This window comes from Petromyzon marinus, chromosome 21, assembly GCF_048934315.1.
Source record: "Petromyzon marinus isolate PM22_M1 ecotype Great Lakes invasive population chromosome 21, UKy_Petmar_22M1.pri1.0, whole genome shotgun sequence".
NCBI classification, from domain to species: Eukaryota; Metazoa; Chordata; class Hyperoartia; order Petromyzontiformes; family Petromyzontidae; genus Petromyzon; species Petromyzon marinus.
Genome location: NC_133687.1, coordinates 6,220,236 through 6,236,574, shown reverse-complemented (window position 1 = coordinate 6,236,574; position 16,339 = coordinate 6,220,236). Strand labels below are relative to the sequence as shown.

Below are 16,339 nucleotides of genomic sequence, written 5' to 3'. Positions count from 1 at the left end.
ATAGCAGGACCTCACGGAACCTAAACGCGCGTTTAGAGTATTTGGCTACTGCTATAAATTTCCACGTGATGAGTCACTTCGTTGAGCTTTCATTTGTGGCTAGGTCACTTCTGGAAAAGAACTACATAGCTCCCTCGGCTTTATCTGGTTAAATTAAAAAGGTTAGATTTGTTTAAATCAACCCAAGAAGCTCCTTTAAAGTCACGTAGGTACATGTACCTGATACCATTACAATAATTGAAGAATTGCTCCAACAGGGACTGAATCCTGATGTACCAACTTTGGTAAGACACTGCCTTACCAACACTTACAGTGAGGGAAAAAAGTATTTGATCCCCTGCTGATTTTGTACGTTTGCCCACTGACAAATAAATGATCAGTCAATAATTTTAATGGTAGGTTTATTTGAACAGTGAGAGACAGAATAACAACAACAAAAATGCAGAAAAACGCACGTCAAAAATGTTATCAATTGATTTGCATTTTAACGAGGGAAATAAGTATTTAACCCCTCTGTAAAATATGACTTAGTACTTGGTGGCAAAACCCTTGTTGGCAATCACAGAGGTCAGACGTTTCTTGTAGTTGGCCACCAGGTTTGCACACATCTCAGGAGGGATTTTGTCCCACTCCTCTTTGCAGATCTTCTCCAAGTCATTAAGGTTTCGAGGCTGACGTTTGGCAACTCGAACCTTCAGCTCCCTCCACAGATTTTCTATGGGATTAAGGTCTGGAGATTGGCTAGGCCACTCCAGGACCTTAATGTGCTTCTTCTTGAGCCACTCCTTTGTTGCCTTGGCCGTGTGTGTTGGGTCATTGTCATGCTGAAATACCCATCCCCGACCCATTTTCAATGCCCTGGCTGAGGGAAGCAGGTTTTCACCCAAGATTTGACGGTACATGTCCCCGTCCATCGTCCCTTTGATGCGGTAAAGTTGTTCCGTCCTCTTACCAGAAAAATACCCCCAAAGCATAATGTTTCCACCTCCATGTTTGACGGTGGGGATGGTGTTCTTGGGGTCATAGGCAGCATTCCTCCTCCTCCAAACACGGCGAGTTGAGTTGATGCCAAAGAGCTCCATTTTGGCCTCATCTGACCACAACACTTTCACCAAGTTGTCCTCTGAATCATTCAGATGTTCATTGGCAAACTTCAGACGGGCATGTATAGTGTGTTCCCAATTGTTTTCTTGGTGACTATGGTCCCAGCTGCCTTGAGATCATTGACAAGATCCTCCCGTGTAGTTCTGGGCTGATTCCTCACCGTTCTCATGATCATTGCAACTCCACGAGGCGAGATCTTGCATGGAGCCCCAGGCCGAGGGAGATTGACAGTCCTTAGTGATTCTTCCATTTGCGAATAATCGCACCAACTGTTGTCACCTTCTCATCAAGCTGCTTGGCAATGGTCTTGTAGCCCATTCCAGCCTTGTGTAGGTCTACAATCTTGTCCCTACTTGATTTGATGCTTTCGTGACTACAGGAATTACTCTTTGTTTTTTTTCGGTAAAGTCATGTATAAATAAGAAATAATAAAAATAAAATTACATAATAGTATACATACGACGTTTCGATTGCAACGCAAGCAATCATCATCAGGTATAGAAGAGCTAAATTTAAGAGAGAGAGGAAACACAGAGAGATGGAGAAGGACATCAAATTGAACAAGATTTAGTAAAATTTGGAAACAATATAATGCCACACAGAGGGTCGGTCAAAACACAATTAACGCATGGTCTGGCTGATTACGTTATTTCAAAGATTGCTCAATTATAGGTTAAGAGTGATAGAGTACAGACACAGACACATATATAGACATCCAAGCAGAGAGAGCCAGCACAGAGACACAGAAAGAGACACACACATGGGACAAATGAAACAATGCTTCTGAGTCGAAGCCTTAAATAGAGGGGAATGGAGGGGGGGGGGGGAGCAAAGGAATACAAATTAGCATGGACTGGGAGCCACCGCACACGGACCATTCCCCACCCCCACCAACACAGAGCAGAGATTTTTTAGATATAACAAGCTCTCGACAGTTCAACGAGACAACAGCTTGGCGAGAGCCAGAAGAAGGTGGCGGGCGGCTGGCTCCAAAGGGCCCCGCGATCAACTGAGAATGGCGAGGCTCGCCGAGTAGCGATGTATCAACGAGCATGAGTTCAGAGCTGAAAGACGAAGTATCGCTCAAAGACTTTTATTTCTACATCGAGTGCCAGCTTCCAGCTGCAGCGCGACCAGCGCCACCAAGCAAGAGCGTCTGCTGCCAGCGGCCAAGCGTGTGCCGACTCGGCTCATCCAGCAGTGGAAAGAGCCTGACCAGCCGCCCGTGAGCAAAAGAGTCAGCGAACCAGCGAAGAGCGTGATCGTTCGCATCTCCACAGAGAGAGCGCGTTCGTAGCTACTACAGCAGTGGAAAGAGCCTGCTGCTGCCAGCGAACCAGCGGCCAAGCGTGTGCCGACTTGACTCATCCAGCAGCGGAAAGAGCCTGTATCTGCCAGCATGAGCAGCCAAGCCGACGCCCTGAACAAGAGAACAAAGCAGTTCCTATCACCCTCCCCCACACTCACACCCTCACGACGCATCACCCGGCGTCTGCTTCATGAAGACACACAACACGCATATCGGGACAATCAAGAAGAGTGACATTCCAAGGTGGTGCATTAAATATCACCTGATCGTGAAGAACATTGCTGCCATTGAGTTACGTGGATAAGGTAATTTAGAAGAAACTCAGTCGTACATTTTTTCGTTTTCTTTTTAATGGCATAATCTTGCCAATGAATCCATTGACGTATACTTTTGCCTTTGGGGAATAATAATTGCTATGACCGCCCTTTCGCATGAATATCATCGGATGAACTTTTAAGGACTTTATTCGTATTTTCCATATGCTCGTGGTACCCAGAGGAAGTAATCAATTGTTCCTTTATCCAATTAACGTGATTATTGAGGGTTGAAGAGATGGATCAATGAATTGAACATCGCTGGTAACACTGTGCTGACAATTTCAAGTAGAAGAATTTGCATATTAGAGTGTTAAGGTTTTTGTTTAGAATAGCGTGCATGCATGTTTTAACGACTCTATCACCAATTAAGCTCGCGTTACGCGGTGGAATTAATCATATGTGCGGTTGCCAAACTGAAACAACGCAATCGTTGATGTTTGCTGGGTTGATGCTGTCTTGAAAATTCCAAGCTTGAGGGTTCGCATATAATAACGTTAAAGTTTCGTTTAGAATAAAATTGATTAACGCAGAAGTGGTTTCGTGTTTCTTTCCTGAAGTCCATGCATAATCTTATTTACAAGAACTGTATTCTGCGTTAAGATCTGAATTTGGAGACCTGACATAAACACACTAATACACTCAGTAAATGTTAAATCAAGAATAAATGTATTGCCGAGCGTTAATACGAAGTTAAACAACAAAGCGAGTTACACTGGCATAACTTCATACGATTAATTGTCTTATTCCGATTGACGATACGACTCTTGTCAGCGAGGCGGGGCCTAATTATCATAACGGCTTGAATTAGCATAATCACACCCACTCACATGAATTAATAAGATGATATCTTGAGTTAGCATAATTTATGCACACAATTACATCAATTAACACAATTTCGGATCATTACGTAATTTTCAAAATTTAATTAAATTTGTATTATTTTCATCAAAATTTTCATAACCGACATATACAACAACAGGTCGCTTCGGAAAAGGAGCTATATAGCTCAGTGGGACCTTACCTAGTAAAATAAAAAGTTTAGTTTAATATTTCAAGGAGGTCTAAATTTTGACTTAAAACCTTCGTGACTGCAGGAATTAATATTCTTGGTTCTTTCGGTAAAGTCACGTAGATAAAAAATTAATAATAATAGAAAAATGTAAAATAATAAAATCAAAAGGAGGTCGCTGGATTCGAACCATAAACCTCTTCCAAGAGGCGAACTAAATGGACGTGGTGGCAGTAGTGATGACACTGTGGTGCCACGACCGTGGAGCAGCTTCGCAAGTGTCACGATTGTCCACTACCCCCCACCCTGAGCACACACGCAGCACTTGCACCCACGTCGTCTCCTGGCGGGGGATTAGCTGGCACATCGGGTTTTAATCCGAAGGGCCCCGAGAGGGAGAGTCCCACAGTTTCCCGGTGCCAGGAGATTGGCCGACCCTCACAGGACAAGTTACATTGCAGTGCCCCTAAATTGGCTTAAAATTGTATGGGCGCAGAAGGAAAAGGTTGACTGGGCCAACCGCAATAATTTATGCACGACATTGGGAGAGGCTGAGGGTGGAATATTAGGCAAGAAGGGCAGACCAGTAAGTTAGAATTAATGAGCACGGGAGAACAATGGGTGAACGGAGCAACAGCACACTCTGTGGCACTCCATGTAGAGAAGGTCGAAAGGCACAATGGCGCAGGTAAACGCACGATTGGACGTGCCGTACGTCACCGTGGGCCTTTGAAGTGAGGGGATTAGGCCACGGTAGAGACGGTGGAGAGGGACGATGGTGCAGGTAAGCGCACGATTGGCTGCGCGGTACGACGTCACCCTGGGCCTTTGAAGATTAGAGAATAAAAAGAGTAGCCTAGGACGATTTTAGGGGATTTGTCTTCAGCCTCCGGGCCATCAAGACTCACTCCCTGCCGTCCTACCTCTTCGAGCCGCTCGCAGCATCCGTGTGATGCCAGCGAGTGCTGCTACGAGGCAGTGATAGGTAACGTTTTCTGTCGTCCTTCTCCAACTCTCACAGCGTCCGTGCGACGCCGTGAGTTACAGCTACGGGGTAAGTGGTAGGGCGTTTGAGTGACTGTGTTCGTAGGAAGAATTAGGCTAAGCTCTTCTCGCAAAACGTTCCCCGTCCAGGTAGTGTGTATTTGCGCCGTTAACAAACTTTAGTACGGAGTAATCGGTGCAGTGTGATTTGTGTGTGTGTGTGGGTGGAACCTCGGCGTGGTGTTGGTAATTTGAGTGTGTGCGAGGCGCACGCCTGTATTGAAACATAGACGGCCGCCGACGTGCAAGCAGCCATGCCGCGCGAGTATTAAGGCGGGGGCGGGGTGCATCAAACCCGCTCGCCGACGCTCGCGCATGTTTACGCGCGCGCGTGTGTGTGAAACGAGCGCCTGCAGGGGCACGAGCGTTCACGCCACCACGCGCGTTTTTTGTTGTTGTTGTGAGGTGGTGCACGCGGGAGTGTGCGGGATAACCCCGGGCGGTGGTCAGCCAGCCAGTGAGCTCTGTCTCTCAGAGGGCACTGGCGCGGGGGGGCCGATCACCCGATCGGCGGGGGGCCCGGCGAGAGGCGACCAACGAGGGGGAGGAGGGAGTGTAGGGGGCGGATGTCGCGCCCCGCCCGCCAGCGGGGACGGGGGGCGGGCGTCTATCTCCACGACACTATCGGCAGCACACACAGCACAAGATGTGTAGTTAATAATGGCTGAGCCAGAGGTGTCGGTCTTCCCCCTTCTCGCACCGCCACGTCCACCCACACGGTAGAGTAACACCACAGCTTTTTGTAATTGTTTTGTTATTTTCTTTGAACCTATCTACGTGACTTTACCGAAAGACGCAAAGAATATGAATTCCTGCAGTCACGAAAGCTTTAAGTCAATATTTAATTATTTATCAATTAAGCAATACATATGTTGCACTTCCAGAATGTTGAGTTCGGTTTCAGACTGGTGGCTACAGATTTATTTATTTCTTCGCTCCCTGCACGGTAGAGAGGGAGCACTTTGTTGCGGCGACTTCAAAACCGGGTTTATTAGCGCAGACAATTACAGGCTCTGCACACACAGGGGCACACGCTTCTTTTGGTGCTTCCGCCTGTGCTGGCGCTGCCAGCGCCACTGCCGCTGCCAGTTCTGCTCCTGCTGATCGCACCTGCGCTGCCGGTGCTGGCGCTGGTAGTGCTGCTGCTGCCGGGTTCCGCTGCTGCTGCTCGTACCAGTGCTGGCACGGCTGGTACTGCTGCTTCTACTCGCGCTGGCAATGGTGGTACTGCTGCTTGTGTTGATCGTGCCCACACTGCTTCTGCTCCTCCTGCCGCACCCAGTGGTATTCACCTGGGCTGCCTTTATAGAGGGTGCCCCCCCCCCCCACCCTGCCTTTGTCTTGGCCAGGACCGGTCTCAAAATCCTCTAGTTGTGATGCCTCTTGAGCAAAATGAACTCCCCCCGCCCAGACCTAGGGGTTTCACTGTATTGTCTCGCACACATTCTAAAATAGGGGTGGAGGACTTAGCACAATCCATTGTGCTACACGTAACTAAGTATAACTCAAAGCAAGAGTCAGGTTCCAACTAAGTAAATAGACTTAAATAATGGCGGCCCAACATTTAACAATATTAACACTGCAAATTATATCAATAACTATTTGATACTATTATATTTGCACACTATCACACTTATCAAACTATTAACAAATAAGTGTACCTATAAATCAAACCTGTAATGTTGACGTGCTGGCGTCACGATTGTCCCCCCGATACAGATCTCCCTCTCTTCAAAATCCTTAGGGAAGACATCTCATAGCATTAATCTTACATATTTGATTTGTTAAAATATGAATAGAAATTCAACCATTAGTTGTTAATAGTTGTTAAACAATAACACGCTAAATGCCACGTCCATAAAAAATAGAAATCACTCAGACATCACTGTGGCCAATAAAAAATTCCCTATTTAGATGCCTCGGCTGAAACTCCACGAAATAATGTAGAACTTAAAATTCCAAAACTGTTATGCTTCCCATGCACACTGAGTGTGGACTGCGTTGAGCGGTGCAGGGCCGATAGCCCAGGGGCAGCCGTCCTTGAGGAGACGTCTCGCAGGGAGGGTGCCCAGGCAACCACGTGGGAAACAGGCCTTGCCACAGCACCGTCAATGGTATCCTGGGAGGCTCGGCTAAATGCTCAGCCTTCTTCTTGGTTGGTGGTGAGTATCAGCCCCCTCACTATCTTTTCCAGCTATCTAGACGGAACAACCTCACTTGGTGAGTATTTTAACTTAAACAATTTTTCCAGGTGCAGGTTCTTCCAGCCCGGGGAGCAGCACGTGATTTCCGGGCAAGGTGCTGCCACCAAACCCAAGCCCTGCCCCTTTTCTAAAACACTCTCTCCTTACTTCTCCCCACTCCCTGCCTTAACAACCAGGTCCTACTTGACTATCTGCTTCATACCCCGGACTGTGGGGGTGAAATGGTCGAAGCGGGAGGGGCTAGAAACGTCGAGGGCTTGCGACCTGAGTAGCTACCCATTGCAGGTATCACAGTGGTCTCTGCTAAAGACGACCGAGTTACCGAAACAAAGGGGTGGCACCCAAAGGTCGGCGACGAAGCGGAAGGTGGTGGTGAGATCGGTCCAATACCAAATTTTTATAAACGCGACGCATTGTCTGTTCACCAAAAGAATAATCTATACTTGAACCGAACGGACGTGGAAGTGGTCACATTGTTAGAGTAATATCTTGACAGACGGTCAGATGTCAATATTGCATAGAAGGAAGTTATGGTGAAGCACGCCCCATCCTTCACTAGGCGAGGTTGGCGCGCCTCACGTTCCGCAAACGCCATGCACATGTGAACACCAGGCGGAAGGCCTGACGGAAGGCCCGGTTGAAAGCTGGGTAGAGGATGGGATTGAGCGCTGAATTCATATACGCGAGCCACGCAGTCGACTCCCATACCCAGGGTTCAGCCAAGAACCCCGTGAATGGGTCGAGCAGGGTGAGTGAAAAGTAGGGCAACCAGCAGGTGACAAAGGCCACCATGATTATTCCCAAGGTTTTGGTGGCACTTCGATCCCGTCTCTGGTCCGTTCTCTTTTCCGGTCTTGAGTTGATGTCGCAATGTTCCCATGCCACGGACGACACTGAGACGACGTTGCGAACAGCCCGCGCCTGGCGCAGTGCCACCCGGTAGATGCGCAGATACGTGACCACCATGACAAAGCTCGGAACGAAGAAGCTGCAGGTGGAGCCGGCTATGGCGAAGGGGGCATTCATTAAGAGGACACAGGCGTCTGGGCAGGATGAGGCCACCAGTTCCTCGATGCCCACCGTGTTCCACCCGAGCAGGATGGGGCCCACGGCCAGCAGGGCCGAACCCACCCAGCAGATTGCCACCAGGGTGGCCGCGCGACCGGCTGTGAGGCGCTGGTGGTAGCGGAGGGGGTCGCAGATGGCCGTGTGGCGGTCGAAGGCGATGGCGCCCAGGTGTGCGATGGAGGCCGTGCTCAAGAGGACGTCGAGGCACGTGTGCACCTTGCAGAAGGTTCGCCCAAAGAACCAGCAGCCATACAGCGAGCGCGTGGCACTGAACGGCATGACCAGGAGTCCGACCAGAAGGTCGGCCACGGCCAGAGACAGCGTGAAGGCGTTGGTGCGGGTCTGGAGTTGTCTGCCGGTAGACAGACGGGAGGGCAAGAGTCGGGGTTGTTAGTCTTTGGGAAAGATGGAAAATACCTGGAAGGCTGAAAGCCTCTCCCTCCGCCCTGCCTACTTCGTAATGCCCACGACCACTTGATCACTCGCCCCGCACACACAGAGAGTGGCTTCTTCACTGACTCCTGTTTAATCGACAGTTAAAATTAAACATTCCTGGCTGAGACGATAATCACGTTACCAGATGTCTTTATAGGCGAGCTTTACTAAAAGTGGCGATCCTTCGGTACTGCTGCTCGCTGCCCCGTCTCGTTCTCATCACGTGAAAGTTATAAATTATATGTAGTCTTACGCAACACGTTCAGGGGCTGGATGCCAATCTCGAGGTCTGCTGGCCATGAGAAGTCTTCAGGAGGTAATTCGTTGCGTTTTGGTATTCAGCCGGTGAAGGAGCGCAGATAATTGTAGTTTGCTATACGGTCTATAGTTTGGGTTAATGGAACAACAATGTATTCATACTCTTTGGTTCTATTCGGTAAAGTCACGTAGGTAAAAAATAAAACAACAAAAATCACGACGTTTCAGCCACAACAAAAGCGGCCTTCATCAGGTGAAGGGACCAGACTGTCTCGAGGAGCGCTGGAGTGAAACACAGCTACGCTCAGACCGCGACCTTTAAGCTGTGTGCGAGGAAACAAGGTGCCTTGACAAAGGAATTAGCATAAACATTTGCATTTGATTGGCCGACTTAGCATGATGAACGGTGTAGAGGTGGTGTACATGTGGGTGAACATGCCGGTTGGCGAGGGGGGGAGGGGGAGTTTACCTATTGACGGTGTGATAAGGGAATTTTTAAGAGCTGCGAAAGTTTGTGGTACCACTACTTGAAAAATATACTGTACCATTGAAATTAGTTTAATGTTTGGTTCGATTTAGAACATCTTTCCAATGGTTGCTTAATATGAAACCATCTTCTCGGTAGAAATTGTGGCTGTGTTTATAGATCTGAATTGCCTCGTGAACAAATCTCTGATAAAAACCCGTGGGTTTGCAAAGAACCTTGGTATCGGAGAAAATTATATCGTGATCACCCACAGCGTTGTAACAGTGATCAGCTACGGCAGAATAATTCGTTCTGCCGTGTTTCAAATCTGATTTGTATTCGCAAATTCGGTCAGAGACATGTCGCTTTGTCTCCCCAATATAGCAATCACCGCAGGTACAACTCAATTTGTAAACCACTGGGTACTGTAAGTCAAGAATGACATCCTTCACGGATGGGATCAGATCACGAATTTTGTGTACTGTATTGAACCGGACCTGGATCTTGTGCTTGTTTAGAATTTTGGAAATCTTTTAAGTCACGCCTGCTATATATGGTAGTGTTATGGTTTTGACCGGAGTATCAAGTGGTTGTTTCTGTATGGAGGGAGAAACAGCTTGGCGGATGGTATGGTCAGAGTATCCATTCCTTTTGAGGGCCAGGTGTACATGTTTTAATTTACTGCTCAGGTGGTGTTGGTCCGAAATGCAATGAGCCCTATGGTATAAAGGTTTGATGAGAGAATTATTTTGGGCTGGGTGGTGGTGGGAATCAGGTTTCAAGTAGGAATCTGTGTGGGTGGGTTTCCTGTAGACAGAATGCCTAAATGAGCCATCAGGTCTCCTCTCAAACAGAACATCTAAGAATGGTAGCTTGCCATCTTTCTCCACTTCCATGGTGAATTTGATGGCGGGATGTCTGGAATTGATGTGGTGTAGGAAAAGGTTGAGAGCTGGGAGGCCATGTGGCCAAATGACGAAAGTGTCATCCAAATATCTCTTCCACAGGGAAGGTCTGAGGGTGGAAGTCTGGATGGCGTCTGATTCAAATTTCTCCATGAAAATATTGGCTATCATTGGTGACAAGGGGGATCCCATGGGGGTACCCTCATTTTGTTTGTAGAAAGAGCCATTCCAAGTAAAGTAGGTATTGTTGAGGCAGTGCCTAACCAGTGCAGGTGTATCGGGGTCTCGTCCATGTTGGACCAAATTTTCAATTATTTCAATGGTATCAGGTACTGGGACCTTGGTGAACAAAGAGACCACATCGAAGCTGACAAGGATATCGTCAGGGGACAGTACAACGTCTTTGACCATAGAGACCAATTGGGCTAAGTTAAGTACTGCTGAGGCGGTCTTGCCAGTGAAAGGCAGCAAGGTATCTGACAGAAAATGGTCTAGTCTATAGGTAGGGGAGTTGATCGTGGATACGATGGGTCGTAGTGGGGTGCCTTCTTTATGAATCTTGGGAAGACCATAGAATCTAGCGGGTCTTGCAGCAGAAGGTTTTAGGGAGGGACGTTTAGTTGGGTCGATTAGGGAGGTCGAACTTGTGATGATCTTGTTGGTTTTTAACGCTAGGCTATTGGTAGGGTCATTTTTAATTTTTGAGTAACTTCCATCGTTGAGCAGATTCTGGATTTTGTTGTTGTATGAATCTTTATCCATAATTACAGTAGCGTTGCCTGTATCGGCTGAGAGGATGACTATATCACTTCTGTTTTTTAAATTCGCGAGTTCAGAGCGTTCATTTTTGCTGATGTTACTAATGGGTTTCTTAGCATTCTCAGAAAAGTGGCTATTTCAGCTCTCGCAACGTCTGCTTGGATGTGTCCTTCTGCTGCTGTATCTTCTCCGAATTCTAAACAGATTCTGTTTAAGGCCAGCCTATCTTTAATCTCAGAGAGGATAAGGCTACTCCGATTGGAACTCGATACTTTAGACAGGACTCTCCTACAAGCTCATTTAATGTTAACACAAAAAATGCCACCTTCTGATTGGAATCACGTAGACAACATGACTGCTTCTTCTGCTGATTCACTGTCAGTCAAATGTAAAGCTAACCTGATTTCTAAATTCAACCACCTATCAAAGAAGAACCCATTTCCACATATAACAAAACTAGACGTCAACAAAATCGTCATTAATCAGAGTAGCACCCGATTTCGGACAATCTGAAAACAGTACTGGCTAGGGGACTGAATTTTGCTGTCACCCCAAAACACATACCAGTAGATGATATCATCTCTCAGGTCGATGTAGCCCTCAAAGGCGTAGGACACATCCAAGCAGACGTTGCGAGAGCTGAAATAGCCACTATTCTTAAGAATACGAAGAAACCCATTAGTAACATCAGCAAAAATGAACGCTCTGAACTCGCGAATTTAAAAAAACAGAAGTGATAATCATCCTCTCAGCCGATAAAGGCAACGCTACTGTAATTATGGATAAAAATTAATACAACAACAAAATCCAGAATCTGCTCAATGATGGAAGTTACTCAAAAATTAAAAATGACCCTACCATTAGCCTAGCGTTAAAAACCAACAAGATCATTACAAGTTCGACCTCCCTAATCGACCCAACTAAACGTCCCTCCCTAAAACCTTCTGCTGCAAGACCCCCTAGATTCTATGGTCTTCCCAAGATTCATAAAGAAGGCACCCCACTACGACCCATCGTATCCACGATCAGCTCCCCTACCTATAGACTAGCCCGTTTTCTGTCAGATACCTTGCTGCCTTTCACTTGCAAGACCGCCTCAGCAGTACTTAACTCAGCCCAATTGGTCTCTATGGTCATAGACGTTGCACACTCCCCTGACGATATCCTTGTCAGCTTCGATGTGGTCTCTTTGTTCACCAAGGTCCCAGTACCTGATACCATTGAAATAATTGAAAATTTGGTCCAACATGGACTAGACCCCGATACACCTGCACTGGTTAGGCACTGCCTCAACAATACCTACTTTACTTGGAACGGCTCCTTCTACAAACAAAATGAGGGTACCCCCATGGGATCCCCCTTGTCACCAGTGAGAGCCAATATTTTCAGGGAGAAATTTGAATCAGACGCCATCCAGACTTCCACCCTCAGACCTTCCCTGTGGAAGAGATATGTGGATGACACTTTCGTCATTTGGCCACATGGCCTCCCAGCTCTGAACCTTTTCCTACACCACATCAATTCCAGACATCCCGCCATCAAATTCACCATGGAAGTGGAGAAAGATGGCAAGCTACCATTCTTAGATGTTCTGTTTGAGAGGAGACCTGATGGCTCATTGGGGCATTCTGTCTACAGGAAACCCACCCACACAGATTCCTACTTGAAACCTGATTCCCACCACCACCCAGCCCAAAATAATTCTCTCATCAAAACTTTATACCATAGGCTCATTGCATTTTGGACCAACACCACCTGACCAGTGAATTAAAACATGTACACATGGCCCTCAAAAGGAATGGATACTCTGACCGTACCTTCCGCCAAGCTGTTTCTCCCTCCATACAGAAACAACCACTTGATACTCCGGTCAAAACCATCACACTATCATATATAGCAGGCGTTACTAAAAAGATTTCCAAAATTCTAAACAAACACAAGATCCAGGTCCGGTTCAATAGAGTACACAAAATTCGTGATCTGATCCCATCCGTGAAGGATGTCATTCCTGACTTACAGTACCCCGGGGTTTACCAATTGAGTTGTACCTGCGGTGATTGCTAAATCGGGGAGACAAAGCGACATGCCTCTGACTGAATTCGCGAGCACAAATCAGATTTGAAACACGACAGAACGAATTCTTCTGCCGTAGCTGATCACTGTTACAACGCTGTGGGTGATCACGATATAATTTTCTCCGATACCAAGGTTCTTTGCAAACCCACGGGTTTTTATCAGAGATTTGTTCACGAGGCAATTCAGATCTACAAACACAGACACAGTTTCAACCGAGAAGATGGTTTCAAATTAAGCAACCATTGGAAAGATGTTCTAAATCGAACCAAACATTAAACTAATTTTCAATGGTACAGTATATTTTTCAAGTAGTGGTACCCCAAACTTTCGCAGCTCTTAAAAATTCCCTTTTCACACCATCAATAGGTAAACTCCCCCTCCCCCCCTCGCCAACCGGCATGTTCACCCGCATGTATACCACCTCTTCACCGTTCATCATGCTAAGTCGGCCAATCAAATGCAAATTTGTATGCTAATTCCTTTGTCAAGGCACCTTGCTTCCTCGCACACAGCTTAAAGGTCGCGGTCTGAGCGTGGCTGTGTTTCACTCCAGCGCTGTCCTCGAGACAGCCTGATTCCTTCACCTGATGAAGGCTGCTTATGTTGTGGCCGAAACGTCGTGATTTTTTTTTACCTACGTGACTTTACCGAATAGAACCAAAGAGTATGGATCCTTGCAGTCACGAAAGCTTTAAATCTAGAACAATGTATTCAAGGATTTCAGAGCCAGGAGGTGATATGTTTGGTCGCGAATGAGGTTTTTTTGTTCGTTTGTTCTGGACGTCTATGTTGTTCGCCAGCGTTCTTCTGGATCTGAGTGAGATTCCAGGATGGTAACGGCGTGATCCGAAAAGGTTGATCGGCGCTTGAGTCGGCAGCGATGGTGCTCGTCTTGCGGCTGCAATAACCGGCGAGTTGTACCCTGAAAGTATACAATTGGTGCACTGTTGAACGACATCTGATGATTTGGGGAGGGAGATGGTAGCCTTCTCGCGGACAACCTGGTATGTGTTTTCCTGACACAGTAATACCCAGATTTACGTCTCCACCTTGTACATCGTTTCGCAAATAAGCCATCATTTTATTTATGCCACGACCTGATTTGGGTCACCTCAACTCACATGTGGCTGACAGCATCATCCGTCCTTTCTCACGTCAGACTTCGCCTCCACCTACCCTTTAAATCGCATTAACGTCATTTCAATATTCGTTGTACATTTCAGGAACGCCTCGGTTTAAACTGGGGTATTACTGTTCATTCGGGGCGCCGTACTAGCGAGATGTTAACGACCTCGCCTGGTGTAGAGGAGGACGTGGGTTCGATTCCAACCTTGACGCCTGTATATTTGTAATTTGCATGTCTCTCGCCCCGTGGATTTTTTCTCCAGGTCCTCCGGATTTTCCCCATTTAGAATCGACATGTTTGCATTTGGCAGCTGTAAAATTTCACGTGATGATAAGCCAGTTCTCTGAGCTATCATTTGTGATGGCTAGGGTCGCTTCTAACTATAAGCAATATATCCTCAGTGGGCCTTAGCTGGTAAAATGAAACGTTTAGTTTAAACACGTTATCCCCTTTGACCCTCACCTGAATAAGGCGATGGAGGCCACCACGAGGAGGTTGCCCATGACCGTGAGGGCGGCAAGAGAGAAGCAGAGAAAAGCCAGCGCCCGGCTCTCCTCGGGGCCCAGCGACGGCGCGGAGCAGTTGAAGCGGCCATCCTGGCTCAGTGAGCACTGCACTGCCAGGGTCATGACCCCAACACCTCCTTCTGCCTTGACCTCTGACCGATAACCTTTAACTCCTAGCCAACCTGCACTTCACCCTTCACTCGTAACATTTCCGCCTTCACCCCAAACACGCTAACCAGTAATCTCTGAACCTTTCAACTTTTTAAGTCAAATTATTTCAGTGTCTTGAACAATTTAACTTTGATCTTTAACGTTTAACATTTCATCTTTAACCATTGACCTTCCACCTTCCACCCTTAACTTAAATTTTAACCTCTCGCTCCATTACCTTTCGACTATAAACGTTTAACCTTCTTTCCTATTTACCCCTATTCCACGTAACGACTCAACCCTTATCTTGTCACCTTAGAACCACATACCAACTCAACCTTTCAATGGTAACAGTGAATATTTCACCAACGACCTTTCAACTTTAACCGAACGTTCACTTCGACCTGCCCGTGACCCATACCATGACCGCGATTCTGATCACGACCTGTTATGACAATAAATATACCCGAGTCGGATTCCAAATCAATTTGACTTGACCTTGACCCTAACCTCAACTTAGTGTGCTACCACCTCTACCAGGCAAGGCTTCCAGTAGGGGCAGCAGCAGTGGCAGCAACTGAAGTAGCAACAATCACATAAGTAGCGGCAGTAGCAGGGACGACAGTAGACGGAATGGCGGCAGCAGGAGTCGCAGCAGTGACAGCAGCAGCAGTAACAGCGACAATATCAGCAATGTCAGTATTAGCAGCTATAGTCGGAGCTACAAAAGTACAGCAGCAGCAGTAGTAACAGCGGCAGCAAGAGCAGCAACAACCATGGCAGTAGCGACAGCGGTAGTAGCAGCAATAACAGCAGCAGCAGTAAAACTGAATAAAAACAGTATTTTCTCAATCCACTGCTGGATGAAGGTCTCCCCAGGTTGTTTGACCATACTTCACCACGCGGATAGGTGCCGGACCAGTTCAGATATCACTCGCCACCGATGCTAGCCATGACCAGGAATGGAACCGAGGTCATCGCGTTCAGGGCGCAGTCCGCTAACCACTGCGCCACCGCTCCACTCCCGACAGCAAGAGTAGAAGCAGCAACGACAGTTGCAATCACAGCTTCAAGAGTCGGGTCTGTTGGGAAAGACAAGATTACAAAGTTAGTACTTTCAATGAGTGAGTGAGTGAGTGAATGAAAGTAAATGAATGAATTATTCCAGTTGTCAACAGGTGAGGGCAACTTTAGATAAAGCAAGATTTCGTCACCTCCTCTAAGAAGACTCGGGATTAAAAAAAAAGGTTAACGTGGGGTGGAGCGGTGGCACAGTGGTTGGCGCATCGCGCCGCGAACCTGCCCACCCAAGGTCGATTCCGTGCCATGACTACACGAACCCGCACTGATCCGCCACTGATAATTATCCGTGGCCGGGAATCCAACTCAGGTGGCAGGCTTCGCAGAGAAGCGCTCAAATCACTCCGCTCCTTCACTCTTTCCATTCTCTTTTATTTGCGAATTTACCCAGGAAAGTCCTAGTGAGTCCAAAGATGTTTGGCCAATGCCAGTTACATCTTTGAAAAAGAGCTTTAGAGCTCATCGGATTCCTCCAGCACAGATAAAGATTCTGATTCTGACACCGTCCGTGTATGTTTTAGTC

The 16,339-nt window shown here is 47.2% G+C and overlaps 1 protein-coding gene across 1 annotated transcript; it reads right to left on the bottom strand.

Annotated features, from left to right (window-relative positions):
- Positions 1-5,307: 5,307 nt before the first annotated feature.
- On the bottom strand, positions 5,308-14,709 carry LOC116944336 (trace amine-associated receptor 365-like). The gene is made up of 2 exons (XM_032957897.2): positions 14,543-14,709; positions 5,308-8,407 (listed from the first exon to the last, which is right to left on the bottom strand). The coding sequence occupies exons 1-2, from the start codon at positions 14,707-14,709 to the stop codon at positions 7,543-7,545; spliced, it is 1,032 nt and encodes a 343-aa protein (XP_032813788.1). The 3' UTR covers positions 5,308-7,542.
- Between the last annotated feature and the right edge of the window lie 1,630 nt (positions 14,710-16,339).

What these genes read in the sequence shown, in the direction of transcription:
- LOC116944336 (XM_032957897.2), bottom strand. Translation starts at nt 14,709, where the DNA reads ATGACCCTGGCAGTGCAGTGCTCACTGAGCCAGGATGGCCGCTTCAAC. An exon ending in GCCTCCATCGCCTTATTCAG is followed by an intron (nt 8,408 to 14,542) that starts GTGAGGGTCAAA and finishes GTCTACCGGCAG; the next exon opens with ACAACTCCAGACCCGCACCA.